At 40.1% G+C, this 27,527-nt stretch overlaps 1 protein-coding gene across 11 annotated transcripts; it reads right to left on the minus strand.

The window, feature by feature from the left end:
- Positions 1-302: 302 nt before the first annotated feature.
- On the minus strand, positions 303-27,298 carry LOC132797063 (homeotic protein female sterile). Of its 11 annotated transcripts, none has more exons than XM_060808504.1 (13): positions 27,207-27,298; positions 25,393-25,633; positions 20,880-21,092; positions 18,842-20,796; positions 15,842-17,375; positions 15,600-15,770; positions 14,505-14,624; positions 14,294-14,425; positions 5,597-5,655; positions 4,817-4,961; positions 1,325-3,884; positions 990-1,155; positions 303-921 (listed from the first exon to the last, which is right to left on the minus strand). In XM_060808504.1, the coding sequence occupies exons 4-13, from the start codon at positions 20,252-20,254 to the stop codon at positions 856-858; spliced, it is 6,366 nt and encodes a 2,121-aa protein (XP_060664487.1). In that variant the 5' UTR covers positions 20,255-20,796; positions 20,880-21,092; positions 25,393-25,633; positions 27,207-27,298; the 3' UTR covers positions 303-855. The 11 variants fall into 11 exon arrangements, with proteins under 11 accessions (XP_060664487.1, XP_060664488.1, XP_060664494.1 ...); XM_060808505.1 differs by lacking the exon at positions 27,207-27,298 and adding an exon at positions 26,546-26,616; XM_060808511.1 differs by lacking the exon at positions 27,207-27,298 and adding an exon at positions 26,519-26,612 and having other exon boundaries at positions 15,612-15,770; positions 15,842-17,360.
- Between the last annotated feature and the right edge of the window lie 229 nt (positions 27,299-27,527).

Here is a 27,527-nt window from a genome sequence, read left to right on the forward strand (position 1 = left end):
GTTTTTTCCTTTTTTTGTTTTATTTTTGTTTGTGTTTTTTTTTTGTTGTTTAGTGTAACCAAAGGAAATATGCCTTCTTTGTTAGGATTTGTTTTCCGCTACTCGTTCTTTTTCTCTTTCTGTTTCTCTGCTGAAGACACGAAATCGTCGTCGTCTACTTCATCTTCATAATTATTGCTCTGATTGTGTTACATTTTGTTGCTATTTGTTGTGTCTACTGTTTGCTTTATGTGTTTCCTCATGATGTCGTGTGCGCGCGTTTTTCTATAGATACGCATAATACATATGCGAAACATACATGATGTTTGTTTTGTTGTTGTTGTTGCTAGTGTTTATACTCGCTAATTGTAGTACGTATTTAAATAAATATCTATGTATGTATCGCGTAACGTGTAACGAATAATTACGCTTAGACCATTGCTTATGCCTAACAACTGTTGTTGTCGTTGTCGTTGACGTTATCAACGTTAATGTATTTGCGCATCTAACGTGTAAATATGTATTGCTGTTGTAGTTGTTGTTGCTGATGTTGCTGATGTTGTTGTTGTTGTTGAAGTGCCAGCTCTGCCTTTTGATCAGGCTGTTGTCCTTCTTGATACTCATATTCTCTTACTCATAAGTTGTTGACTCCTGCTGTCACTTTCCCTTGCGATGATGTTGATGATGTTCTTTTCCATGCGATCGACGCTTATGCGAATTCGACGAATGTGATTTGGCGACTGAGCTGCCGCTGCCGCTGTTCGATTTGGATTTGCTGTTCTTGCTGCTGTTATGATTGTAGTTGTTGTTGCTGTTGTTGTTGCTATTGTTGTTGTTGTTGTTGGTAGAGGACGACACAGCCGTCACGGCCGTTGCCTACAGCGTCTCCTCGAAGGCGGCCATTAGATCACTCTGCATATTCATGTCAATTTGGCCAGCCAGCTGAAAGGAATTTTGGATATGAAAACGAGCTCAGTTGATAGCATATTGTTGTGCATATTGTTATTTACCGCCTCGCGTCGACGACGCTCCTGCTCGGCTTTACGCTGCTCCGCACGCTTAGCAGCCGCGCGATCCTGCGGCGATTGCTGCGCTGGCGAATTCTGTCCCTGACCGGGCGATGCTTTGATGTCCTCCAGCCGCGATATTTGCGGTTGTGAATCATGCACGCTTTTCCTGATGACACCAAATGCAAAACGTTACATTATAAAGTTATATATAATTGATATACAACAGATTAGAAAGACGTTTACGTTTGTTCAGATTGTTGCTCAATAATTATTGACAACAAACGTAAACGTGTTTCTAATAGCTTGCATAATGTGATGTTCGTTGTTTTTCTTACCGTCCGCTTTCCATGGTGCCCAGCGGCGAAGCAGCGAGCGCCGCTGCTGTTGCGGCAGCTGTGGCCTGTGCAGCGGCAACTGCTGCCACGGCGGCTGCATGTTGCGCCTGGGCATTGCTGGTCGCCTGATGCCCGTTGCCGGGAGCCGTGCCGCCCATTGTGGCAGCCCCAAGGCCAATGCCGCTGCCACCGCCACCGCTATTGCCACCTTGGCTATTGGAGCCGGTGATGAGGCCACTGCCACCGCCACCGCCGCCGCCGAGGCTGCTGTTGCTGTTGCTGCTGGCAGCGCCGCTGCCAACGCCGCTGTTGCTGTTGCTGCTGACATTGATGAGGGCGCTGCTGCTGAGGCTGCCGCCGCTGTTGGCGCCACCCAGAGTGCCGCCGCTGCCGCTGCCCGCACTGCCGGGTCCGTTGCTGTTGATGGAGTTGCTGCTGTTGTTGCCACCGCTGCCGCTGCCAATGCGCGACGCATCCGTTGCGCTGCTGCCGCCGCCGCCGCGCTCCCGATCGCCGCTGCTGCTCTGCTGCTGTGCCGTCGACTGTGACGAGGCATTGCCAACGCCGCTGCCGCCAGCGCCGCCGCCAGCATTGTTGCTGTTGTGACTGGAGGCAACACCGCTGCCCGCTGTGGCAGCCGCTGCCGCTGCTGCAGCCACTGCGGCCGATTGTGTGGTAACTGCGGCTGCAGCTGCTGCTGCTGCTGCCGCTGCGGCTGCTGTGGCCGCTGCCGAGGACGATGATGATGACGATGAGGAGGAGGACTTGTGATGCTTGCGTTGCTGCTCCTTTTCGGCCGCCTCCTTTTGATGCTTTTTCTCCTTCTCGGCCGCCTCCAGCAACTTGAGGCGATCGCGTTCTTTCGCCTTGTTTCGGAACTGTTGGAATGAGTCCATTGCCGGTTTCGCCTTGCTCGACGTTGTCGCCGTATTCTGCGGCGAACTCGCCGATGCCAGCGACGACCATGAGCTGGCGTTCTTCAGATTCGGCTCGGCGGCCATCTTAAAGCCTTGCGCGAAGCCAGCGTTGCCAGCCGCATGCATCTTTAGATCCGAGGGTGATTGCTGTGGCGGCAACACCTTCTGATGCTGTTGCTGCTGCTGCTGTTGTTGCTGATGTTGTTGTTGCAACTGCTGCTTGTCGGGCGGACTGGGCATCATGGATTCGATGGGTTTCGGTATGATTAGCATTTTGTTGGCCGCTTGACTGCCCTGTAGCTGCTGCACCAACTGTTGCTGTTGCTGCGCCAACTGTTGTTGCTGCTGCTGTTGCTGCAGCTGGTGATGCTGTTGTTGCTGCTGCAAGTGCTGCTGCTGCTGTTGCAGATGCTGTTGATGCTGCAACTGCTGCTGCTGTTGCTGCTGTTGTTGTTGCTGCTGCTGTTGCTGGTGATCGTTATCCTTGTGCTTGTTGCTCGTCACATTGCTCATCATGAGCTGATCGAGTAGCGTCGCTGACATTGTGAGATTATCAAAGCCTGGCATACCACTAAAATCTGGCACATTGTAGCCATTGTTGTGCGCCTGTTGCTGTTGTTGCTGCTGCTGCTGCTGTGACTGATGGCCATGCTGCTGGCCATGTTGCTGCTGCTTTTGATAAGCTGTGGCTGTCGCAATATCCAGATTAAAGATGGTATTATTCAGCAGATGATTACCATTCATTCCAGCCATATTCTCAGCTCCCTTCGTCAGCAACTCTGTCATATAATCAATGTGCTGCTGCTGCTGTTGTTGCTGTTGCTGCTGTTGTTGATGCGGCTGCTGTTGCTGTTGCAGACCAAACTGTTGCTGTTGCTGCTGGTTACCCGTCTGTTGCTGCTGCTGCTGCTGATGCATTAAATGCGAATGGTGGGACATTAAAAAGTTATCCTCCAGCGAAGATTTGCCCGTGGAGAAGGCGCTGCTCTCCATGGAGGCGAGCGACTCCTCCACAGGATCATCGAATTGCGGTATTTGCTTGAGGCCCGCGGCCAGCGAATCGCTTGACAATGCATCGCCGGTGCCAAGTGTTCCCGCTGCTGCTGCTCCAGCTGCTGTTGTGTTGCTGTGTGTGCCAGTGTTGCTGTTGCTGTTGTTATTGTTACTGTTGCTGTTGTTGTTGTTGTTTGTGTTGGTGCTGTTGTTATTGTTGGCGGTGGCACCGGTTGAGGCCAAGGCGGCGCTTAACGCCGCATGATGGTCACTCATCTCGGGCTGCTTGTGCAGATTGCTGGCAATCCGTATGCCACCAATGCTTCCCGACGACGCTGCCGCTGCAGCTGCTGCTGCTGAGCCACCATAAGCATGCGGAGGCAAACCTCCAGCTGCAGCTGCCGCCGCTGCTCCTGCGCCACCGGCCAACGCCTTGCCACCGCCAGCAAGCAGCTCGTTAACGCCAGCAGCTCCAGTTGCGTGGCCATTCTTATGATGCACCTGCTGCTGCTGTTGCTGCTGTTGTTGCTGCTGCTGCTGCTGCTGGGCATGCAACATGTTGCCACTGCCATAGCTGCCAGCCGGCGCTGTCTTGTTGTTGTTATTCAGCATGGCTGCCGCAGCCATTGGATTCACATTGTCCAGTAAGTCTAAACAAGTTACACACGCGACACATTTAGCGGAAGATTGGAGAGGAAAGAGAAACACAAAGTGATATACAGAGTTAGTCACAATCTGAGATGATCGCATCCGATTTATATATACTCTAGCAGAGAACACTCTTAATAAACTCAGCTTTTGTCTGGGACTTTAGCTAACTAGCTAGACATTTCTAATATCAACAGAATCAAATTAAACATTTTATTGCTTACAAATTCATTTTGTTGTATATATCCTAAATAACCTACGGAAAGCAACTTTGAAAACTGTGCTACGGCATTTCCTAGCATTACGAAAATAACTTAAAATGAAACAGAATATTCCTTAGCTGTCTAATTGATGATAGATAGGTTGCTTTTGGGCAACGGAAGTAGTTCAAACACTTTTATTCAAAGTTTAATTTTCATGCAAGTTGAGGCAGTATTTTAGTTGCATTTATTATTAATTCAAAAATGGCTAGTCTTTTATGATGATACATATAATATTTATAATGAATTTGTACTCAAAACTGCTGTGAACAAAAGCGTTAAGGCTGTGGATCTAAAGCCCTGTTCTCAGATGAACTAAATAAATGATATTTCGCATTCCTATATATTTCGCAAGTTGCACCCATTTTAGTGTGACCGTTTTCAGAAACCTTTGTGTGCCTAAATTTGGCAAATTCATGGCCATTCGTCTATTAAACAAATAAAATTATTTAAAGAAACAGATTAACTCATTCTTTGCCTTTTTCTATGCAATTTTATTGCAACTGTGTTGCAATATTTCTATCATTTTAATCAATTGTATTTATATTCACACGAATATGCCTTCTTCTTATTGTTTTTAAATTTAACAACATTTCGTAAAATGTACCATTAAGCCTTATCGTTTCTGCTAGAGTATTCAATCTTCGGCATGCCATTTCGCTTGTTGTACTCACTCATTTGTGATGTGGGCGTATTGGCCGACACTCGACTGTGCACGGCCGACATCATCTGTTCCACCCGATCCAGTTCCAATCTCGAGTTGCCGCCAGTAACGGACAGACTGAGCAAATTGCTGACCAAGCTGGGATTATTATTTACCTGTGAGTGTTGCCAGTTACCAGTTACCAGTCGATGGGATAGTACACAGAAACACACATGAGGCGAGACAAATTTTAAATTAAATTTAAATTAATAGGAGCAAAAAAAATGATATTAATAATACAGACAGAGGGGGGGACGCACACAGTTTTGGTTAGATGAATGTTTTAGTCGTAACAACCTACTATTAAAAACAAAATCGAAGTATTCTTCAAAATTTCTTCATTTCGATTTAGAATACTATTGTATCTCCCTATATTGAAGCATTCTTTACGTTAAAGAAAGAAGAAAGTTACAGTCAAGATTTGACTTAAATAGACCCTCCTTTAACTTCTATTGGACATCTGGTCGTATTATCGCTATTTTTCATTTCTTAATATCGACATAAAATTTGGCTAAAACGTATGAATCGACTTAATTTACGGGTTTGTTAAGTTATCATGAAATATTTTCAAAACTATTTAATAGACCCTTAAGACTTGAAAAGTGAAGGGTCGAAAATCAGAAGGATACTTTACTCTATGATCGATCAGTGTTTCCCCTCTTGTAGAGAAGAGTATTATTGTAGTGTTGTGTGCATTGTATTTGTTTTGAAGGGAATTTCGAAATTTGTTAATAGTTTAGAGCTAACTTACATTGCTTCCATTTGAATCACGTGATTTTTTCTTGCGCGGTGGCCGTTCAATATCCTCGCCTGAAATTTTATGAAATTACAATAAGCAATAAGTAAATGATGTGCAAAATACAACATATACATATTTATAGAGGTGTTAAGCAAAAATCAAGAATTTTAAAAATGTTAAGAGGTGCAAAATGAAAAAGAGAAAATAATGTGAGGTATGGATTAATAATAATTGACGAAACGAATGGATGATTGTAATTGAAATGGGTTAGTTAATTTTTCAAATAATTGATTTCGAGAAAGTTGGATGAATAAATGAATGAATGGATGGGTGGATGAATGGATGGATGGGTGCACTTATGGTAGAATATAAAGAAAAAGAATTTAAGAACGTGTTCTTGGTTCAAGAAATACCTCTTATGACAATTGTGGATCGCTGAAACCAATGTGAAGCAATTGTGGTACGGGCGGACAGCGGTAGTTGCGAATGTGTGATTACCGTTACTCACTCTTTCTCCCTCTCTCTCTCTTTCTTTCTCTCCCATTCTTACCCTCCCTATTTCCCTTAATTTCCCTCTCTAGCTGGAAATGTAAGAAAAATGGCGCGACGAAATTCCCTTTTTTGGTGGGGAATTCGAGCGAGGGAGGAGCTAGGGGGGAGGTGACCAACCAACCTTTCGTTTTCCAAAATACATCTCAGTAACATATAATATAATAATTGTTGTAATTGATATATATATAAAATATTCGTTGTGATCTTTTTTCATGTTTTTGTTTTTTTATGGGGTTATTTTTCTTTATGTATAGTTTATATATTTCGGTATTTTTTTAAGAGTTTCTTCTGTAAAAGCAAAAAAGCCACACCAAAAGAAATAGCAGAAACAAAATAATTTGGAATGAAGAAACACGCAGTTGTTTTTGGATTTTTTTTGTTTCTTTTTAATAAACGTTTCTTTGTGGTTGTTGTTGTTGTTGTTGAATGCATTGCCTTTGTTGTTGTTGCGCAGCATTTTTCTTGTTTTTTTCTCATTCATTAACTTATTTGTTTTTTTTTTTGTTTCTTAGCAGCTGCCGTTTAATATTAAATATTATTTTTACTATAAATATTTTTAGATATAAGTTTGATGCGTGTGTGTGTGTGTGTGTATGTCTGTGTCTGTATATGTTGGTGTAATGCTTTCTTATCATCATTTTACGCTATATCTGTGTGTGTGTGTGTGTGTGTGTGTGTGTGTCTGTCTGCCTGTCTGTATGTGTGTGTGTGTCTGCTGTATTTGCATTTGTGCGTTTTGCTTAGTAAGTTTCCTGCCTTCATCTTCTTCTTCCTCTTCAACTTCGTCTAATAATTTTCATGCCTTACGTCGCCTTTAGCTAAGATTTTTACTATTTTTATTTTACTCGATTTTATTTTATTTTATATTTATTTTTATAATTTGGCTTTGTATCCATTCTCATAAGTATTTATGTGTGTGTGTGTGTCGTCTGTGTGAGTGTGTGTGTGTGTTTTGAGGAGCATTACAAAAGCAGCTCCAGTTGTAAACCGTCTTTATCTTTTTTGATGAAACCAAAAATGCGTTTATTTTTTTTTTAATAACTTTTTTTAAGTTTTTTTTTTATTTTTACAAGACTTTGAGCGTGTTTACATGTATGTGTAAGTTGTTGTTTTGGTTTTCCTCTTTCTCTCTTTCAGTTTTTTTTTGGTTTTTAAATATAATGTTTTGTTGCTGTTTTGTTGTTGTTGTTGTTGTTGTTGATGTTAAGTCTTCTTTTCAACTAGTTTTAAACAAAAGTGACTTAAATAGTGGAGGGAGGGGGTAGGGTAAATAGAAAACAATTATTGGCAGGGGAACTAATAGGGTGTTAAGGCTTTTCTGGGCTCTTGGCTCTCTGGCTCTCTGGCATACTGCGATGCGAATAAAATCAATTCAAAATTAAATTGTTTGCGCATTTTTTCGTTCGTTTTTTTTTTCTTCTTTTTTTTTTTTTGTTGCCTTTCATCAAAATAAATAACAAACAGCAAAAGCAAATAGAATTACAAAAAAAAAGAAAAGAAATTTAACAAAAATCAAAAAACAAATAGAAAAACACTTAAGAGCATAAGACTGTTGTTGTTATAAATATGCGTGTAAGTGTGTGTGCGTGTATTTTTATGTGTGTATGTGTATGTGTGTGTGTGAATGTGTTTGTGTCTTCTATCAGCTAAATACAAAGCACACGCTCCAAAAAAGAGTTTGCAATTTTTTGTTTTCTTTATTTTGTTTAACGTTGATTTTTCTTTTGTTTCTTGTTTTTTGGTTTTGTTTTTATTGCTGTTTTGTTGTGTTTAAAATTAATGTTGAAACATGGTGTTTGTTGTTGCTGTTTTTATTTGTATTTGTATTTGTATTTATATTATTATTGTTGCTGTTGTTTTGTTTTCGTTTTCGTTTCTTTTCTTTTTGCTGTTTATTTAATTTAATATTAAAAAATTTTATATATTTAAATTTATTTAATGCAATTTGTTTGTTTACTTTTTAATCATTTCTATATTTTTCTTTTCCATTTTTCCATTTTTTTTTCTCAGTTTTCATTTTTTTATTTAGTTTATTTTATCTTTTTTTTTTTTTTGAAAAAACGTGCAAACAATGTGTAAAGGGGAAAGCCGACAGCCGAAAAATAAATAATAAAATGCTTTCGAAATACATTTAATTATTCGTTTTCATTATACCTCTCCCTCTCTCCTTCTTTCTCTCTGATCGTACACATATGCATATATGTACATAGATGTGTTAGATGTGGGCATGCAAAGAGCCAAAAAACAAACTCAATGCATGTGTGGTCTAGAACTCTCCTCTCTCTGTGTCTGTCTCTCTCTCTCTCTCTGTTTTAGTTTCTTCTCTCCCTATATATGTATGTGTGTCTGACAATATTTGCTTTTGTTTTCAATTTGTTGCAGTCTGTATGTAAGGGTCTGTCAATTATTTTCAATTATTATTTTTTTTTTTTTTTTGAATTGCTTTTTCTTTTCGTTGTTTTTTTTTTGTAAGATTGGTGTTGTGGTTCCGCATAAGAAGAGTTGACACATCTCGTTACGTAATGACGTAGTTGTAGTTGGTGTTGTTTCTTTTCATGTTGTTGTAGTTGTTCATCGCTTGTTCTTGTTGTAGTTTTATAAATATTATTGTTTTATATATATATATATATATACATAGATACATAGACATAGGTTGATAATTGCATCCCTATAAGCCACTTTTGAACTGCCTAACGATCTTGATCTCCTAGTTTCCATTAATCTCTACACGTAGTAACAGTTACTTGTTCTTCTTCTTGTAGTTATGTGTGTGTAAACGGTGTATGTGTGTGTGTGTGTGTTGTGTGTATTACGTATTTCGCGCTAGTTCACTAAACGACATTGGAAGTCTTCATCAGGTCTATTTCACTTTGTTGTCTTTGTTTTGGAAGTGTTTGATCAAAATTTGAACAACAGTTCACTAAAAAAGAAAATTAATTACGAATAAATCATAAAAAAAAACGAGATGACATCAGCGAAAAAGGCAAAAAAAAACCAAAACACATTTCATTCCGTTCCGTTCCGTTTCATTCTGCAATATTCCCTCCTCGGATACTGATACACTGCTTAAAAGCAGTCCACGCCAAAAGCAAAGCAGCAACAGAAGGAAGCAGTGCGCAGTTTTTGTGTTAATAATTTCAACAAAAATAAGCTCACAGTGGTTTTTGTTATAATTGTTGTGTGTAACAAACAAAAACAAACAATAGCACGTTTGAGAACCCATACTCGACTTTAAATCTTGTGTGATGGGTGGGCGTGTATGTGTTTTGTGTTCAAAATGAATTTCTAAATGTTAACTCTTTCGCTTGCTACTACTTGATAACACCATCCCTCTCACTCCCCCAATTCCCTCATTCCCATCCCATCCTGCTGTTTCATTGAAATGTTTACGATGCTGTTACCGTCGTCATTTTTGTTGTTGTTCTTACAATTCATTAAATAGTAATTTACGTATTCGCTATTTTTGTAATATTTTCTGGTTGTTGGATGTTGCTTTTGTGGTTTTTTTTAGTTTTTGTTTTTTTTTTTTTGTGAGTGTTTTCATAATCATACTTTCTTATTTTTACACATTGTCTGCAAGTGTATTTTTTAAATATCAAATTCAATTTCAATTATTTACTTTTTTTGTTTTTTGCTTTTTTGTTTTGGTTTTCTTATATGGTCGTATTGCTTGTTTCATCATTTATTTCTATTTATTTTAATGCACATTTGGAATTGAGTGTGATTTGTTGCATTTCATTGGTGTTTTTTTTTTTTGATTTAGTTTAATTTCTATTATTTATTTTGGGGTTGTTTACTTTTAAAAGTTATGAGATATACATCATATATCCTAATCATGAAATATATATAGTATATAGAATATATATATTTTTGAATATATGTACAATATATATGCTGCTTTCACTTCAATATCTCCCTACCATTCTTCTTCTGTCCGTATGCGAATGGAATGCAAATGCGATGAGCATGGAGAGTATTTCGAATACGAGTGAAATGTGTATGCCCAAAAAAGTATGCTACGAAATGTGTTCGATTTGTGGCTATGCATCTGTGTGTGTGTGCGTGTGTATGTGTGTCAAAAGCTGACCGCTATGAACGAACCCAGTGAATGAGAATAATCGAATTGGAAGGCGACAACTACGAAACGGACTTGCATTAATTATTGTGATGTAAAATATTTGGTTGGTAAAAGAAAAAGAAACAGTGTTCTAATGCAAAATATTATATTATATTGAGTAGTTGAATGATCACGCACAACAATAACAATTAAATAAATGTTTGGAAATTATAAAATATAAACATATGTCGATATGGTATGACGTCTAACGGATAATACTCAGCACAAATGATAGCAGATGAAGGTAAATAAATTAATGCCACATTAGTATTATTCTGAGTAGGTTTGATTGAAGTATGATTGATGGTTGACTGTTGACTGTTCACTGAGAAGAGCAAAGCATATTATTAATCTGTCTGATAACAGGAGCATACAATGCATACACATTTAGGGGGAACTTTCAAAAATTGCACAACAAATAGAATAGATAGATATATAGATAGACGATGATTCGAGTTTGATCTATTAAATGATTGATTATATGATTGCGGGTGGTGTGCGTGTGTTGTAGTTGTGTGTAGTTGTTCGTAGAACTCTATGCACTACTGGATGAATGGTAAGACGCTTTGTCTATCATATATGCACACATATACAAATATATATAGATATATAATCTGTATATATTCGTATATATTCTGTACATATTCATATGTTGAATGATCATTCATGCATTCTATAGTCTCTGTGTGGTTCTCTCTTAAGTTGCTTGATATTTTATGTAATTTTTTTTGTTTTTTAAATTCCTTTTTTGTTATACATATAGTATAAATACCTTATTTGGTTTGTTTTGCTTAGATTGATTGATTACTTAGTTGGTTGCTTGATTGACTGATTGATTGATTGATTGGTTGGTTGGTTGGTTGGTTGGTTGGTTGGTTGGTTGGTGGAGTGGTTGTGGTTCATTACTTGCTTTTTCAGATTGGCTGCCCCCAATACACAATTGCTTCACGATTTTTTTCAGCATATTCTCATAATAATCATATAATAATATTGGTAATAATAATGGTTTTTTTTCGTTTTTGTTTTTTTTTTGGTTTTTCAAAAGACTTAAAAGTTATTAGAGCTTCCGATTCGTAAGCTTCTATTTTATTTTTCATGAATTTTCTTCTTTTTTCTATTCTTTAAGATAGTACGTAAAACTTGTTGGTTGATGTTGTTGTTCTTGTTCTTTGTTGTTGAAGTTGGTTAACTTTTTTGTTATAACTGTGTTGTTGTTGTTGCAGACATACAAATATGTACGCAGACATCCAAATATACATATATTCGTATATATTTGAATGTATATCGTACATATTGTAGTAAAGTTGCATACATAATATATGGATACATACATATATGAATGTATATAGATATATGTATGTAAATATATATATGCATCTACATGTATATATAAACAAGTTTTTCATTTGTTTTTGTTTTGTTTTTCATTAAAAATACAATTCGTTTAATACCTAGAAAATGCTTAAATATAATATCTATATGCATATACATATATAATAAGGTATATATATACGTATAACTAGACCTAAATAGTATTTATATATGTATAGAGAAATATATATATACATATACATATATATCTCAATAATATATCATATTTCCAGTTGTTGTGTGAGCGTATGTTTGTGTGTGTGTGTATATTTCTGTATCGGAATCTGTCTGTATGTGTGTGTGTGTGACATTCATAAATTTAGCTAGTTAAAAATGAATTATGAAACTCCAATTCGGGAAAGGTTGAAGAACATTTTTTTCTGTGTGCCATTTTTCCGAGATAATCTTGAAAGTTGTTGTTGATTTTCACTAATCGTCAGCATTATAGCAACAATTTGTTTGACAAATTCAAATGCTGTCAATGCAATTTAACTATGATCTTTTTGTTTTCAAGAATATTCCATGATTTGCAGTTTGCATTGAGATTTGCGGACCTTTTTTCTTTAAACAGAAACAAAACAATGGAAACAATAAGCCTTTTATTAAGCGTTTTACCCAAATTTCATAGATAGTAAAGAATTTTGTATAGTTTTATTTAAGTAAACGCATATTGCACTTTGTCTTGAACTTAGTTCTGGGCATTATTAAAAAGAGTGAACGTTTAAATAATGTATATATAATAGATATATAAAAAAAAAATTTGTTGATTTTGTCAGATTTCTCAGAAAATGGCACAAAATTTCCAATTTTAATTTCGAATTGAACTTTTAGGATTTTAGGACTTTCACTCTAATGCGATTATGGTGGGGGAGTGGGGACGACGCACACACGCACACACACACATACATGCTCATGTGTCTCGAGTCGTTCACACACGAAAATCAAAAAGTAAAATTGTGTAAAGTATATGTCTAGTATGTATATGTATGTGTGTCGTGTCGTGTGTGAGTTAAAATTAATCGTAATAATCATGTAAAAAAAAACAACATAACAACACTGCACTAAAGCGGCATCTAGCGCATGGCTCACTTACTAACGCTCTCTCTCTCTCTCTCTCTCTTTCTATCGCTGACTTTCTATCTCGCTCTAAGGTTCTCTATGTGTATAGCTCTCTCTCTCTATCTTTCCCTCTCTGTCTATTCCATTCACAACTTACACGCGCCCAAAATTTGTAAATTTTCATCCTGTTTTGATCTAGACCTTAGTGACAAAATTTATCAACTAAAATAAACATATATATATATAAATATATATATTTAGATCTATATACATATGCAAATATGAACTATACATCAGATATATATATATGGATGTATATCCTACAGAAAAAATGGATTAAACCAAAAATTACTATATACTTTTAACTCTGTTCAATTCGTTCGCTTCTCACTAATTAAACTCCTAGATATTTATAATCATAATATATATATTTGTATGTATAAATATGAATACACAGTGAAAACTCTCTTAGACGGACATTCAGTGTTGAGGACAACTATCGTCCGCCCAAGGCGAGTGACCGGTTAAAAACGACTATGTTCAATTTGTTTGATATTTATATAATTATTGTTGTAAATAGAATTGCAAATAAATAATCGACAAAAAAATAATTATAATGTATTTACTATCAGAAAAAATGAATTTCTGCAATATTACACAAAATTATCTTCTTTGGCATCGCCAATATTGCGGCTATATATCTAAAATATATTTTTCTAGGTTATTTATTGATTCACATGTTTAACTCCAAAATTTGTTTATCACGGTATGATTGCAAGAAATTTGTGTCCGGCCAAGGAAGGGGTTTCATTTCGATTTTCTGCTGCGATTTATCTTAGTCCCAGAGAAGTGTCCGCTCTAAGGGAGTTTTCACTGTATTCTCATTACTCGGATACTCTACTTATAAAAACATTTTGCAACATCTTGTTATCTTATTCATTACGGACTATACACATTTCTCTCTTTTCTTCTTCCCTCTATATGCTAGATTCTCTGTTCAATTATTTGTGTGTGTGGTTGTGTGTGTGTGTGTGTGTGAGTGGCTTTTGCCATTCCACTGTTTCCGTTTGACTTCGTACTGTTTTTAGCGAGCTTGGCTTACACAAAAGAACTTTGGGAGTTAACTGATGATGATTTCTCTCTCGACTTTCGACTACTTTTTCAACTTATGGTTGTAATTAGTTAAAATTTAAATTATCATAATCATAGACATAATAATAATAATCATAAGTAATAAAAAAAAAATGGATTTATATAGAATAAATGTAGTTGTAGTTGTTGTTGCTGTTGTTCTTCTTTCAACTCTTAAGCACACTCATATATGTAGTACATATACGATAATGTGTGCATGCATGTGTGTGTGTGTATGTATGTGTAGGTGCGTCTATGTGTGTGTGTGTGTGTTGTGTGTGTGTCTATGTTCTGGTTTGTTTGATTTCCTTTCCATCTTTTCATTTGTTGTTCTCTTCAAATCGTAAAACTTTCGTTTCGCATATAGATGTATATATATGTATATATATATATGTATATATAGGTTTTTGTTTTGTTGAGGGGAGGGGCATTTAGAAAAAAAAAAACAAACAAACAAACAAACAAAACGGCGTCCTAACCTGCTTCACTATCGCTCGAGTCACTCGAACTGCTATCACTCGAACTCGAGGACGATGAATCGCTGGAACTTGAACTAGATGACACAGGATTTGCTGGCTGCACAGCTTCAACTTTGCTCGATGTCGTTTCATCTGCGGGACGACAAAAGGAGACGTTAGAACAGGAAACAGAGAACGGGTACAGTTGGTGGGTACTGAATTCGTCACTTACCTTTCTTGGCTGTTTTCTTGCTAGCGCCCAATTGGCCGGTGACATCTTGCAATCGCTTTTCCAGCTCCTGTTTCTTCTCCGCCATTTGCTCATCCTTTGATTTACCGGAAGGCTTTTTATCTGTAATCAGAAGCGTTCACAAATTTAGACTTGTTTGCCATCCATTTTACAACCATTTTCGCATAGCTGTTAGTGAGTTGAGACAGCCGTATATACACACAAATTTATATATATATATATATACTATATATATATATAGAAGCCAAATAGATACAATTTACTATATAGATAGACGCAGGATAAGGGCGAGATAATGAGGGATAAATGAGCTCATCCAATGGAAATTCCAACAAGAAGATAGAATTAGTTGAAAGAGAATCAGAATCACAATCACAATCGCAATCGCTATCGAAATACAGCATGCTCGAGTCAACATTTGATAAATTCAAACATTCACAATCTAGGTATTTATCTTGATTCATCAATCCGTCATTATCATTATATTATGTGAGGATGCATGCATTATTATTAATGTTTACTAGTCTACTTATTTTTACAACATTCCATTTTTGATTTCGATTTGTTTAACTAATGGAAGAATGATAGATAGACGCAGACAAAAAAGATTTAACGAGAAATAAACATGTATACAGAGAAAATTAAGATATTTTTCTTCTTTTGATTTTGGTTTTTTTTTGTTTTGTTTTTGGTTTATGAGAGTTTAGCTAACTAAACATGACCACTAAAGTAAATTTGCATAGATATAATGTCAATTATGAAAATTTGGAAAAATCGTTTGTAAAATAATCTCTTTTTGAGTTTGGCTTTCTTGATTTTTTTTTTTTTGTTTGTTTGTTGCTTTGCGATAAACTACAAAAAAATTGTAAAATGCAAAACAGCAAAACGCGCTAACGCAACGCAACAAAATGTTGTTTGTTGTTGCATTAAATATGCAAGAGAGAGAAAAAAAAAGAAAACGTATTCGTTTTGATTGAGATAATAATTGAGCGCAATGAGGAGCATTGCATCTAATTGTTCTTGTTGTTGTAGTTGTTGTTGTTGTTGTTTGTGGTCTCGGTTTAGTTACAAACTTACAATATGGCTTACGTGTTTTTTTGCGCAAACACGACGCCACATAGCTTTCAAGCTCGCGCAGCGTCGACGGCTTTAGTGTCTCGAAATCGATCTCAATCTCATCCGGATTTGAGTCGCGCAGCGATGGCTCCCGATTCTGAATTATGTGCACCACACGTCCCAGTTTGTCACCTGTTTTAGATAGATAACAAGTTGAAGTATGAATGAACACAAAACAAATATATATATTTCATCACTCTTACCTGGCAGCTTATTAATGTCGAGCGAGAGCTGTCGCTTCTCATCGTACGACATGGGCTTGGCGGTGTCCTCCTCCTCCGAATCGAAGTTCATCACCTGGCTGGGCTTCTTTTTGCTGCTGCCGCGCGCACCGGCTCCGCCGCCAGCGCCACCAGCTCCACCAGCACCGCCGCCTCCGCCGCCAGCTCCAGCGCCGGCACTGCTGCTGCTCTTGCCGCGTTTCGCATTGGCACCGCCGCCGCCGCCGCCACCACCGCCACCGGACGCACCGCTGCCCGCACCCACAGCGGCGCCTGCACCAGCAGATGCGCCGCCTGGCGCTCCGCCAGCCGAGACACCGGCGCTGCCCTTTGCGCCACGCTGACCCTTTAGCTTAGCACCTTTACTGCCACTGCTGCCGCCGCCTCCAGTACCGCCGCCAGCACCAGCCGCTGCTCCAGCCGCCAGGGCGGCCAATGCATTTGCCGCCGCCTTGCCACCGCCCGCAGAGACGCCGCCAGCTGCATTGACGCTGCCAGCGCCGTAGCCACCAGGTCCACCGCCTGGTGCGCCGCCTGACAACTGTATGGCCAGGGCCAGATCGTGCGGATGATGCAGTCCCGAGGCGCCGCCCACACCGGCGGGCACGCCTCCAGCGCCGGCGCCCACCAGCGACCCGCTGAGCAGGGCGGACAAATTGGCCGCATTTGCAGCGCCGCTGGCATTGAGCGCCGCCACATTGCCCGGCATCGAGACGCCACCGTGGGCGCCCGCATTGCCAGCACTTTGGGCATGCGAATGATTGCCACTGCCAGGACCGCCGGCGCCGCCGACACCGCTGGCGCCCGTTGAGCCCATGCTCTTCTTTTTCCCCTTGAGTTTCTTTTTGGCCTTCTTTTTGGCGGACGCCTCCTCGACCAGTTTGCGTATCTCCTCCTGCAGTCCCAGCAGCTTCGATTCGAGCATTTTCAGCTTCGCATTGCGCTCCTCATCGGAATTCGATTCGTTTTCCGTGTCGCTCGAGTCCTCGCTGGACGAATCGCTGGCATCGTGCTTCGTGGTGCTCGTGTAGCCATGATGATGATGATGCGAGGCATTTGCCACCGCCTCATCGGGTATGTTGGCATACCGCATCTCGAACACATCCTGCAGCTTGCGACCCATCGCAACGACATCATGATCTGGCGGATTATATTTGTAGCAGTTGGTGAATATCAATCGCACATCGGATGCAAATTCCGGCGCGCTCTTGTATTCACGATTGTCCATTTTACGCTTCACCGTCCCAAGATCCATCGGTTTCTTGATGATGTCGTGATAGTCGTGCAGTCCCAACAGCTCCGCGTCCACCGGCTTGTAGAAGGGCCAAGCGTAGCCGGAGTGTTTCTTCGAGAACAGCTCCTTGAGTATCTCGTTGCATGACTTGAGTGCGTCCGACAGCTTCTCCTTGGACTTGGCACCAGCCACACCGCCCACGGCACCGCCGGCCCCAAGACCAGCCACGCCAGCGACGCCCATTGGCGACATTGGATAGCCCGAGCCCTGGAATGTAAGATCCTGATATTCAGAATTTTCGGCCCAAATTCAGTTTCAGGCAGGTTGTTGTTGTTCGAGGTGGAGGTGGATATCGTTGTTGTTGATGATGAAGATGAAGACGATGACCGAGGAGGATGATGACGGTGATGCAGCAGCGCACGATGTTCGAACGTAAAACGTTAACGAATGGAACGGAAAGAAACACACAAAAAAAAAAGAAAAGAAAAAAGCAAAGCGCAAATGGGTTAGACGCAATTCAATTATATATATGTTTGCAGTTTTAAAAGTGTTGATAGAATTGTTTATAGAATTTTTAATAGCAACACTCTCGAATATCTTGGAATGTCAATTTGGAAAAAGTCGTGTTATTATTTCTTCCTCCAAAGAAACTATTCATAGCTTGAACCTAGACTTCAAATACATTTTCATTCATCTGCAGATTGCAATTTCATGATCTCAAAAATAAAATAAAAAATAAAGTGTAAAAGTGTAAAAGGCAAAGGCAGCGTTCAATACATGATTTGATTAATATTGCTGTTGTTGTTGTTGTGATCTGTGTAAGGTGTGTGTGTGTATGTGTATTTAGTGTGCTGGTGTATTTAGTGTGTTGGTGTAAATAAAGAACCCAGGAGTGCATAGTTAGCAGGAACGAGAAACCAAAGTCCTATATGCAAAAAAGTAATTTGTAACATTTGACTGCACAAGACCTTTTTATGATCAGATACTGAATATCAAATAAAACGGAAGTGTTTAAAAAACAAATCTTTAGTTGTAAATAAAGAACTCAAAAGTGCACAGCTAGCAGAAACGAGAAATTTAAGTCCCATGTTCAAAAACTAACTTCATAACATTCGACTGAGAGACCCTTTAATGCTCGAATACAATATTTCAAATAAAACGGAAGTTTATAATAAAAAAACAAGGCTTTATAGTACATTACTAAACTAATGTACTGGAATTTATATATGGGTAATTCTCTGAAGGAATGTAACCACAAGTGAAGGTTATTTTTATAGCGCCGGATTAGCACTATACTATTTTCTATTTTACGATAAAATTATACAAAATCGTTTATTTTTTTGGTTTGCAATCATCTCTAAACAGAAAAATAATTCGACAATCATTCTTCTAATTAAAGTGCTAATCACGAACTACAAAATGCATCTTTACTTTAATTAAAATAAAAGGTTTCGGGTTTGGGAATATGTTTGTTTCAGACAACATTTTCGTTAGAGAATTACGCACATATTTGTACCTCGGACAGAGAATAGAAAGCGAGAGTTATCTGCCTTCTGTATGCTATGTATAGTATTCTTGGCATGAATGAACCCTTTTGGTTCTACAGATATCAAATACACATTTTAGCAAGTAGATTTCGAAACACACACACACACACACACAACTGAATACAATACAATACACACTGAATAGTAAACGCGTCTCAACTGAGGACACACGCAAAGAAACGTCTGACAATTGCCTCTTACCTTCTTGCCAATTACCTGACGATTCGATTCCCGCCGCGTCGCAATTTTGGCCGCCTTTGAGTCCATTTGGGCATAGGGCGATTCAAACGCGTTCGCTGTCGGCGTTGTGGTGTCCGCCTTCCGTTTCACGCCCTTCTTCATCTTGGCCGGCTGCTGTGGCGGTATCACGGCATCGACGACACCAACGCCGACGCCGCCGGTGCTATTCACATACGCCTGCACCGCGTTGGCCGCTGTCACGGCTGACGTTGGTATTGTAACGCCACCGGCTCCGCCACCGCCGCCCGCAGAGCCCGCTGCAAGTGCTGCGGCGGCGGCAGCAGCTGCCGCTTGGGCAGCAACCGCTGCGGCTGCAGCGTTGCCATCGACCAGCAGCGAGCTGCTGTTCAACGATGTCTGTTGTTGGGCGCCACCAGCTCCATAGCCGGCACCGCCGCTCTGCGCAGGATTTAAGAGGCTGGCCATGGCATTGAGCGCCGCATTCGTTGCACCGCCGCCGCCACCCGTCGCCGCCATTGCTGTGGTCGTTGTATTCGTGCTGCCCGGCACCGTGTGCGGTGGCATTGTGCTGATCGGTGGTATGCTCGGTGCCATGCCACCGGCCGTCGATGAAACCATGCCGCCAATTGCGGATACGGGTCGTGAGGCTGCTGCTGCTGCGGCCGCGGCTGCAGCGGCGGCGGCGGCGGCTGCTACCGCCGATGTGGGTGTTGCCACCGCTGTCGCCGCTGATTGTGATAGGCCGCCGCCGCCCATCGTAGGCAACTGTGTGGAGGATTGTGCTGAGGATTTGCCACCCGGCGCCGATGGTGTGCTGCTCGCTGTCGATGTTGTGGCCACCGCCGATGTGGTCGATGCGGCGGCGGCGGCGACACCGCCAACACCGCTGCTGCTGCCACCACTGCTGCTTGCCACCTTTGGGGCGGGCGGTGCACGCGCCTTCTTCTTGCCACCCTTGGCCGTCACCGGCTCCAGTTCGAGCTCCTCCTTGGGCATCAATTCAATCTTCTGCAGAAATACCTTCTCCAATGTTTGGGCCATCACAACGACATCCTCGCCAGGCTTATTGTACACATAGCAGTTGGTGAACATCGTATTGAAATCGTGTATGGCCTCCTTGGCCGTCCAATAGTAGTTGTTCTCCAGACGCTTCTTGATCGTGCCCATGTCCATTGGCTGCTTGATGATCTTGTGATAGTCGGGCAGGTTGAGTTTCTTGGCGTCGACAGGCTGTTGAAAGGGCCACGAGAAGTGATGCTTCCATATCACTTTCATCACCGTTTTCATGATGTATTGCAATTGATTTGTATTGCGTCCGGGTCGCTCCTGAGGCGGCACAACCGGTGGCTGTACGATGCCATTGATGGGCTCCACAACGGGCTCATAACGTGGCGGTGGTTCGTTGGATGACATTGTTGTAGTTGCGCTTATCCTTGTTAATTACAAATTTAGTATTGATAATTATTGTAGTGGGGATGTTTTGTTGGTGTTGGGTGTTGACGTTGACGTTGGAGTTGCAAGTTTGCTGCTCTTCTGCTGCAGTTATCAGTTTGATATAGGTAAGATCATCAACTAATCCACCACTTCAAGCTAAAGTTCAAGTTTTTGCTGCTCCTCGAATTGACTGAGACGGCCGACGTACACACACACAACGCACACACGCCCGGGGCCGTCTCGTCCTGGTCTAGCGTCCTGTTTTCGTACACCCGCTCAGAGGAGCCAATGATGTGCTGCTCTGACTGTGATGCTGCTGCTATTCCTGCAGCTCCTGCTGCAGCAATTGCTGCTCCTCTGATTGCTGCTGCTCCTTTGATTGCTGGTTCGTTTATTGCTGTTGCAACTGCTGCTGCTCCTGCTCCTGCTGGTGGTGCAGACGTACTCCAATCTTGCTGCTGCTTCGTCAACGGCTGCTGTTTGGTTTTGTGTCCGTTGCATGCTCAGCAAATTCTTGTCAACTGTGAACAGAGAGTGAGAGAGAGAAAAATGTATTGCATATACTTTAGTTTCTCAAGTTTTCGAATCTAGCTTATTTACTTACCACCACTTGCCGGTGTCGTGGCGCTGCTCCTCCAGATGGTCAGTTGGTTTTAATTGCTAGTTGGCATTTTATGGGCCAGCTTTGGAACTGCGACGAGCTGATGCTGTTACTTCTTCTTCTAGTTGCACCTCCAGCTGTTAGTTTTCTTTTTAATTACTTTGTTATTGTTGTTGTTGTTGTAATTGGTCGGATCACTTAGCAAATGCAGCGAAACTGTAACAAAAATTAAAAGAGAGTTGGCATTATATTAAACTGTTGCAAATTGCACTGAAGAATAGTTTCTATATACTGTTTTTGAGACAATGTAAACACAACTTGTGTTCTCTTTTATTTATTTAAATACCGGCCGGCCAAAATCGAATCGAATAAATCGAGCGACGACAAACAAAAATCCGAATGCAATAGCAGCGGCTTCGGCTTTTCCCACTTTTTTTTTTCAATAGTTAAAATAATTGTTCGTTCACAAACACACATACATACACACAGTTAGATGTTGTTGCATTTGTTGGACAGAGGAGCGCGAAATTAAATTTTGTTATTTCGTTACATAAACAACAAAATGCCAGCTACAATGTGCAGTTAAAATAAACAAAATACAAACACACACATAGACACGCACGCTCGCACACTGTTTTTCGATTCTCGCGTCTTCTTCCCGCGTTTCGTTGTACATGCAAAATGCAAAAGCGAACTAAGTGGCAACAACAAAACAACACACTGCAATTTTTGATTTGCTTCTGCCGTATTTCTATGACAATTTTTCATTTACACACGCTGCTGCTGCTGTTGCAGCTGCTGTTGCTTCTTCTTCAACTTTTTTTTTGTATTACGCTTTGGCTTGGCCTTTATTTTTCTTTTTTGGTTTTTCGTATCACTGCGAGAGTGTGTTTATCTCAATGTGTGTGTGTTTGTGTGTAGTTACTTTGCCGCCGTTTTGGCACTTACGGACGGCAACAGCGCACAAACAGCACAGTTCGAAAAGAGCGGCGAGACAACTTTCGAAATTCGAAAATGAGAGCGAGAGCGCGGCACACTTACACAAGCAAAAAAAAAGATACAAGCCGTGCATAGAGCTGTCCCGTTCTCACACATGTCTGGCTTTCAAATGGTGTTCGGCAGCAGCAGGCGCATTGAAATAAAATTCATTTTAGCAAAGCAACCAAGCAACTGACTAAAAGCAGAACGTTCTAGCAGCAACTACAAAAATATTTAGCAAATTAATTTGCGATATTCGACATCCAACACTTTTCCAATAAATTTAACAAATTGCAATGAGTGAAAAAATGCGCTAGGAACATTCATCAATGTAGCTACACGTATATGTCTGTGTGCACACACACAGCTGTAAGGCGCTGAATGGCACGCCTGGGTCTGTGTATTGGTGATGATGGGAGAAATTCACCACGCCGCCAACTTAACTTGGTTATGTTCCGTTTCATCAGCAGTAGCAACATGATTCATGCATAATAAAATCTCTTTGTTTGTTGTTGTTGCACTTTACAGCTTCAAACATACATATATACAAACGTAAGCGCAAGAAAACAAAAAAGGCATACGTAATTTGAGTTTTAACACCCTCACAATTATTAACTGGGGAAGGATGGGTAACTAATGAGCAAGGGGAATTCTCCCTGAAACATCGATGGCCGCTAAACCCACACACGCGTAATTCTTGCACTCACAGACATATACTTCTACTATTTGCCCGCACAGTGGTTTTAGCCAAGCAACTTCTGCTTTATATAAATTCCATACAAATGGTAAACAATGTAATTCGCAAAACGCGTAAGTATTATTTAATGGCAAATACATCGTGCATTTAATTCGTTTATTGCCGGCCGGCATTTCTCACATTTTTTTGGGCTTTCACCTTCGAAAAACAACTTCGAAAAAATATACATAAACAAAAAAAATTTCAAATGCATAAATTAATTGCGTAAAATTTGCAACTTAAACCACTGTTAACATGATTGCTACTTTGCTTTTGATCTGTATTTGCCCGACTGTAACTTGCGGTTACGGTTTGTTGCCGACCGCTTAAAAAAATTCAGTGACGCGAAATGAAAAACGGAAGAACATAGTAATAATAACAACACAACGCACACTTAGAGTCATACAATGCATATTTTTATAACGCGCAATTATTTGTGTTTTGTTAAGAAACACAAAAAAATAAGTAAATAAATAAAAAAAAAAAAAACGCCAACGCAAGTCAAATGCAGTAGCCACAGAGCAGACGACGATTTGTGCTCTCTCTATCGTCTCTCGCTCTCTATCTTCATCTCTCATTTGCACTATCTCATTCATTCTCACAACAAAACAAAACATTTACTGACAACTCATACACACACAAACACACTCACATACACGCGCGCATACACACACAGCCATCACGAACAGCAAACGTGCTGATGTCCGCGCTGCGCTGTTGTAATTATGTAGTACAGTAGACGACTTTGAGTTTTCAACAAAAATTTTACGTAGAACGCAACAACACAACATCCAGCAACACGAACGTGAGCTTGTTCGTGTGTTTCGGCAGAGAGCCGAGCCGAGACCCGATGGCCGAGGCGCGCAAGTGTTCGTCGCACTTCGTGTTTGCATTTGTGTATGTAACGGACCGCGCCATACATTCGCGTGTGAATATGAATTCAAGGCAAACACGATGACGTCGAATTAGGGAAGAAGAAGCGGCCGCTAGCAATGGCATGCATTCGACTCTGTGGGCGCCGCAAATGGGCAACGGGCGGGGGTTGTGGTGAAAAAGAGAAGCGGCAAAAAAGAGAAATACTAACATGTAATTAATTTCGCTGGAGTAATATAAAAACGTTTATTCGATTTATCAAGTACAGACGATGGCAAGAATGATTTGTCTGCACACACACACACAGAGCGACGATGCCATGAGTTAGTTTATCAACAAAAGGTCAACCATAGTGTGTTGTGTTCTGTTCTCGCATCGTCACTTGCTGCAAAAGCAAAATAAATGTGCGCTAAAAATACGCGCAGACGACGTACAAGAATTTCATTCAAACTCAAGAAGCGCACAAACAACACACACAACACATTCATTAATTATTATTTTTTGCGCCTTCATGCACTTGAACTACGCGCAAAAAAGCATTTATTTAAATAAATAAAATACAAGTGATCCACACGCACGCACACAGACAGAATGTCGTGACTGAGCACTTAGGGCATCTAGCTTGAGTTAGAGCGAGACAACACAGTGCGCTACGTAATACGTATTCCAAATGCAAATATGGCGGCACGGCAGCGGCACGAGACACACACACATACACAAATACCAGAGAGAGCCGCAAAGCGAGAGAACTTTGTTGGTTTGAGTGTCTCTTTTTTCGATTCTAGAGTTCGAAAGTGAAAAAGCCAGGCGGCAAAAGCAGCAACTGTTACTGTTGTTGTTGCTGTTATGGTGGTGGTGTTCGCTGTATCTGCAAGTATGTACCGACTACGTCACGAGTCGAGTCGAAGTGTCGAATTGAATCCAAGAGAAGAGCGTGGAATGCTGCGCTGCCGCTGCGCCTCTAGGTTAATAAATCGTGCTAATAGTGGCACGAATTTAAAGCCGGTTTATAGCCAACTGCAGCATCTGCAGTCGACGTTGACAGCAAGCAGCAAAAGCATCAATGAAATTCCACATCACCTCCCCAAAACTCACCCACTTTGCTCCCTTCTAATTAGAAATCAAAACCCACACAAAGCAAATTGAATTTATCAGATACACGAAACAAAAAACAGAAACCGTCTAAAATATATCACACCTAAAGATATTTAATTTTGCGCGCCAAATGCAATTGTCACACATACAAACTTACACACACGCACACACACTGACACAGACAGAAAGACGTCATGAGATGAAGAACCGGCAAAATTAGCACATTAATCGTACACGACGCAAAAAGCCGGCCACATTTTTGTTTACACTTTTTGGTTGTGCTTAGATTTTGCATTCCCTCTTCCGATAAATAAGATATGACATCAAACCTATCGAATTGAGTTGCATTCTAAATAGCGTAAAAAATCGACACTTAACACTTCAACTTCTATTCTATAAATATTCGAATATGCAGACAAAAATTCAAAGTAAACAAAACAATTCTTGATTCTGCTATTAATTAGAATTGACAATCTTATATCGAAGGGTAACGAAGAAGTAGAAAAAGAACGTAACGCAGCTGCTATACAATTCTTTACTTCTCTTCTGACCCAAAGGGTTGCTAGTAGTTAAGGGCGCGCGTGCAACAAATATGCTGCAAATATCAAAGGCGACACTGTGTCCGCGAATATAAAACAAAATAATTAAATAGCAACAGTTTTCAGCATTAGAAAACTCGATCGATCGATAAATTAGCACTTGTTTTCCTTGTTGTTTCAAGAGAAGATAGAATAAGAGGGCGGAGAACGCGCGATACTTCGTTGAGTGGGGCATGCGCCACGTGCGACATGCTGTTAGTTGAGTTGCATTCATTTTGGAGGCGACATCACTTACATTTGATTATTGTTATTGTTGTTCTTGCTTTTGTTGTTATGAGCGTATCCAAAATTTGTTTTTGTTGTTTGATGGTTGCGATTTCCTTTTATAGCGGGCTATTTGTTGTTATTTTAGATAGGGGAACTTTTGTAATTTGCTTTGACTTCGTCGTCGCTGACTTGATTGATTTCTTTTTGGTTGTAATATTTTTGAATTAACAAATACAACACGCAAATTTCACACAATTGTTAAAGTGCAACTGTAAAAAAAATAATATATATATTTTATATGCTTATTTAGTTGAATTGCATTCTTATTTGTTTCTTTTCTGCACCAAAAATATTATTGTTGATTTTGCCTTCACACGGGAACGGCGAGAGAGAGCGAGCGAACGAGAGAGAGAACGTCAACAAAGTGTGCACACGACGTAACGGCATAACGTAGCCGATATGCGAGCTCTTACGATAAACTACGAGACGTTAAGTTAAAAACAGCGGCGGCAAAACAGCGCGACACACACACGTATACATTTACAGTCATATGCATACGCGCAACGGCTACATAACGTATTAACGTATGCACGGTACATACACGTAATATAATAATAAATATATAAATACATATATATTTGTATATATACACTTATATATGTATATATATTTAACACATACATATTTATATTTCAAGTGAAACTTTTTGCGCGCTCTCTCGTTGCTTGGTATTAAATTTGTTGTTGTTTGTTGGTGTACGTGTATTTTCATTAAAATTTTTTACGTTTCGTTTTTCTTCTTTTTGTTAATATTCACTGCCTATTGCTGCTGCTGCTGCTAAACGCACGCATACGCACACACACAAAAGACACACTAACACACGCTATGACACACACACACACACACTCAGCGACAGATAGTCAGCCCTGCTTCTTCTTCTTCTACAGTGCTGTGGCTGGTTGCGCTGTTCGTTGCCACCACCAAAAAAAAAAGTAAAATGAAAAAAATTGTCATGTCCATTGAAGTCTCACATTTTCAAATGCATTTTTGGCGCAAAATGCATTATATTTTCATAGAATTTGAGTAAAATTCACAGCGCGTTATATTAAATTAACACTTGTTTAATAATTTATATAATTTTTTTTAGTTTTTACCACAATTTTTTAGCAATTTCTACACACCGATATACGTACGCGCTACAATTTTCGACATACGCGCGTTTCTTGTGAGTAAAGCAGCCGTCGTTGTCGCCATCAAATATACAAAAATTTTTCGAAATTACTCAAAATGCGAATACACACACACACACATGCACAACACAAGCAAAGGCGAGCGCACGCGTACACCAACTACCATATAGCGATACTGCTCACACCCAATGCTGTTAGGAAGTGAGTGTAAATGCAGCCGACGTACTAACGCTTCGTAAGTTACTGAGAGCGCGAGAGCGGACACTGTGCATGTGCGATATATCGAAAGCGTCTATCTCGCTCAGTGTTCGTTCACTCATTCGTTCGTAGTCGCAGTGGCGGTGGTGGCAATGGCAAAGCCAAATACTGCCGATGGTTGTGGTTGTGGATTTTCGATGTGTACGTGTTGTGTATCTGTATGTGTGTTTGGAGTATGTGTGTGACAAAAGCGACGAGCAGCAGCAGCACGCATGAAAAAATGCACGATGAACAAACGTAATGACGGAAACAAAATGGCTGTCACAATATTTTTTGTTGCATCGAAATATGCTGTTTTATGCCTTTTTGCAGTCTAAGCAACTATGCAACCTAAATGCCCAAACTATAATTAACTGAATATCCATTTAGTTAGGTTTCTGTGCGCCGCTTGTACCATTTTTCAGCATTTACATATATTTATTATCTACATTTTAGTTTTGACTAGCACATTTTTTCGTGTTCATTTCAGCACCAGCGTGACCGCTAGAGGTGGAGAAACATCGGTCAAACCCTTGAGCATATCGATGTTTTTCGAAAATGTTTTCAATATCGATTTCTCATGCGGAACATCGATGTTTTTTTTTATATTTATGAATTATTTTTTATTGAATAAATTCTTTTGAATGAGTGCAGCATTAATTTATTTTTATAAACAATTTATCTTGAAAACCGTTTGTGTGTTTATTTAAATAGAGCAAAGAAATTTAATATTTTT

The sequence above is a fragment of the Drosophila nasuta genome, chromosome X (assembly GCF_023558535.2).
Source record: "Drosophila nasuta strain 15112-1781.00 chromosome X, ASM2355853v1, whole genome shotgun sequence".
Lineage (NCBI taxonomy): Eukaryota > Metazoa > Arthropoda > Insecta > Diptera > Drosophilidae > Drosophila > Drosophila nasuta.

What these genes read in the sequence shown, in the direction of transcription:
- LOC132797063 (XM_060808504.1), bottom strand. Translation starts at nt 20,254, where the DNA reads ATGTCATCCAACGAACCACCGCCACGTTATGAGCCCGTTGTGGAGCCC. An exon ending in AAAAACACGTAAGCCATATT is followed by an intron (nt 14,625 to 15,599) that starts GTAAGTTTGTAA and finishes TTCTGATTACAG; the next exon opens with ATAAAAAGCCTTCCGGTAAA. An exon ending in CTCGAGCGATAGTGAAGCAG is followed by an intron (nt 5,656 to 14,293) that starts GTTAGGACGCCG and finishes ATAAAATTTCAG; the next exon opens with GCGAGGATATTGAACGGCCA.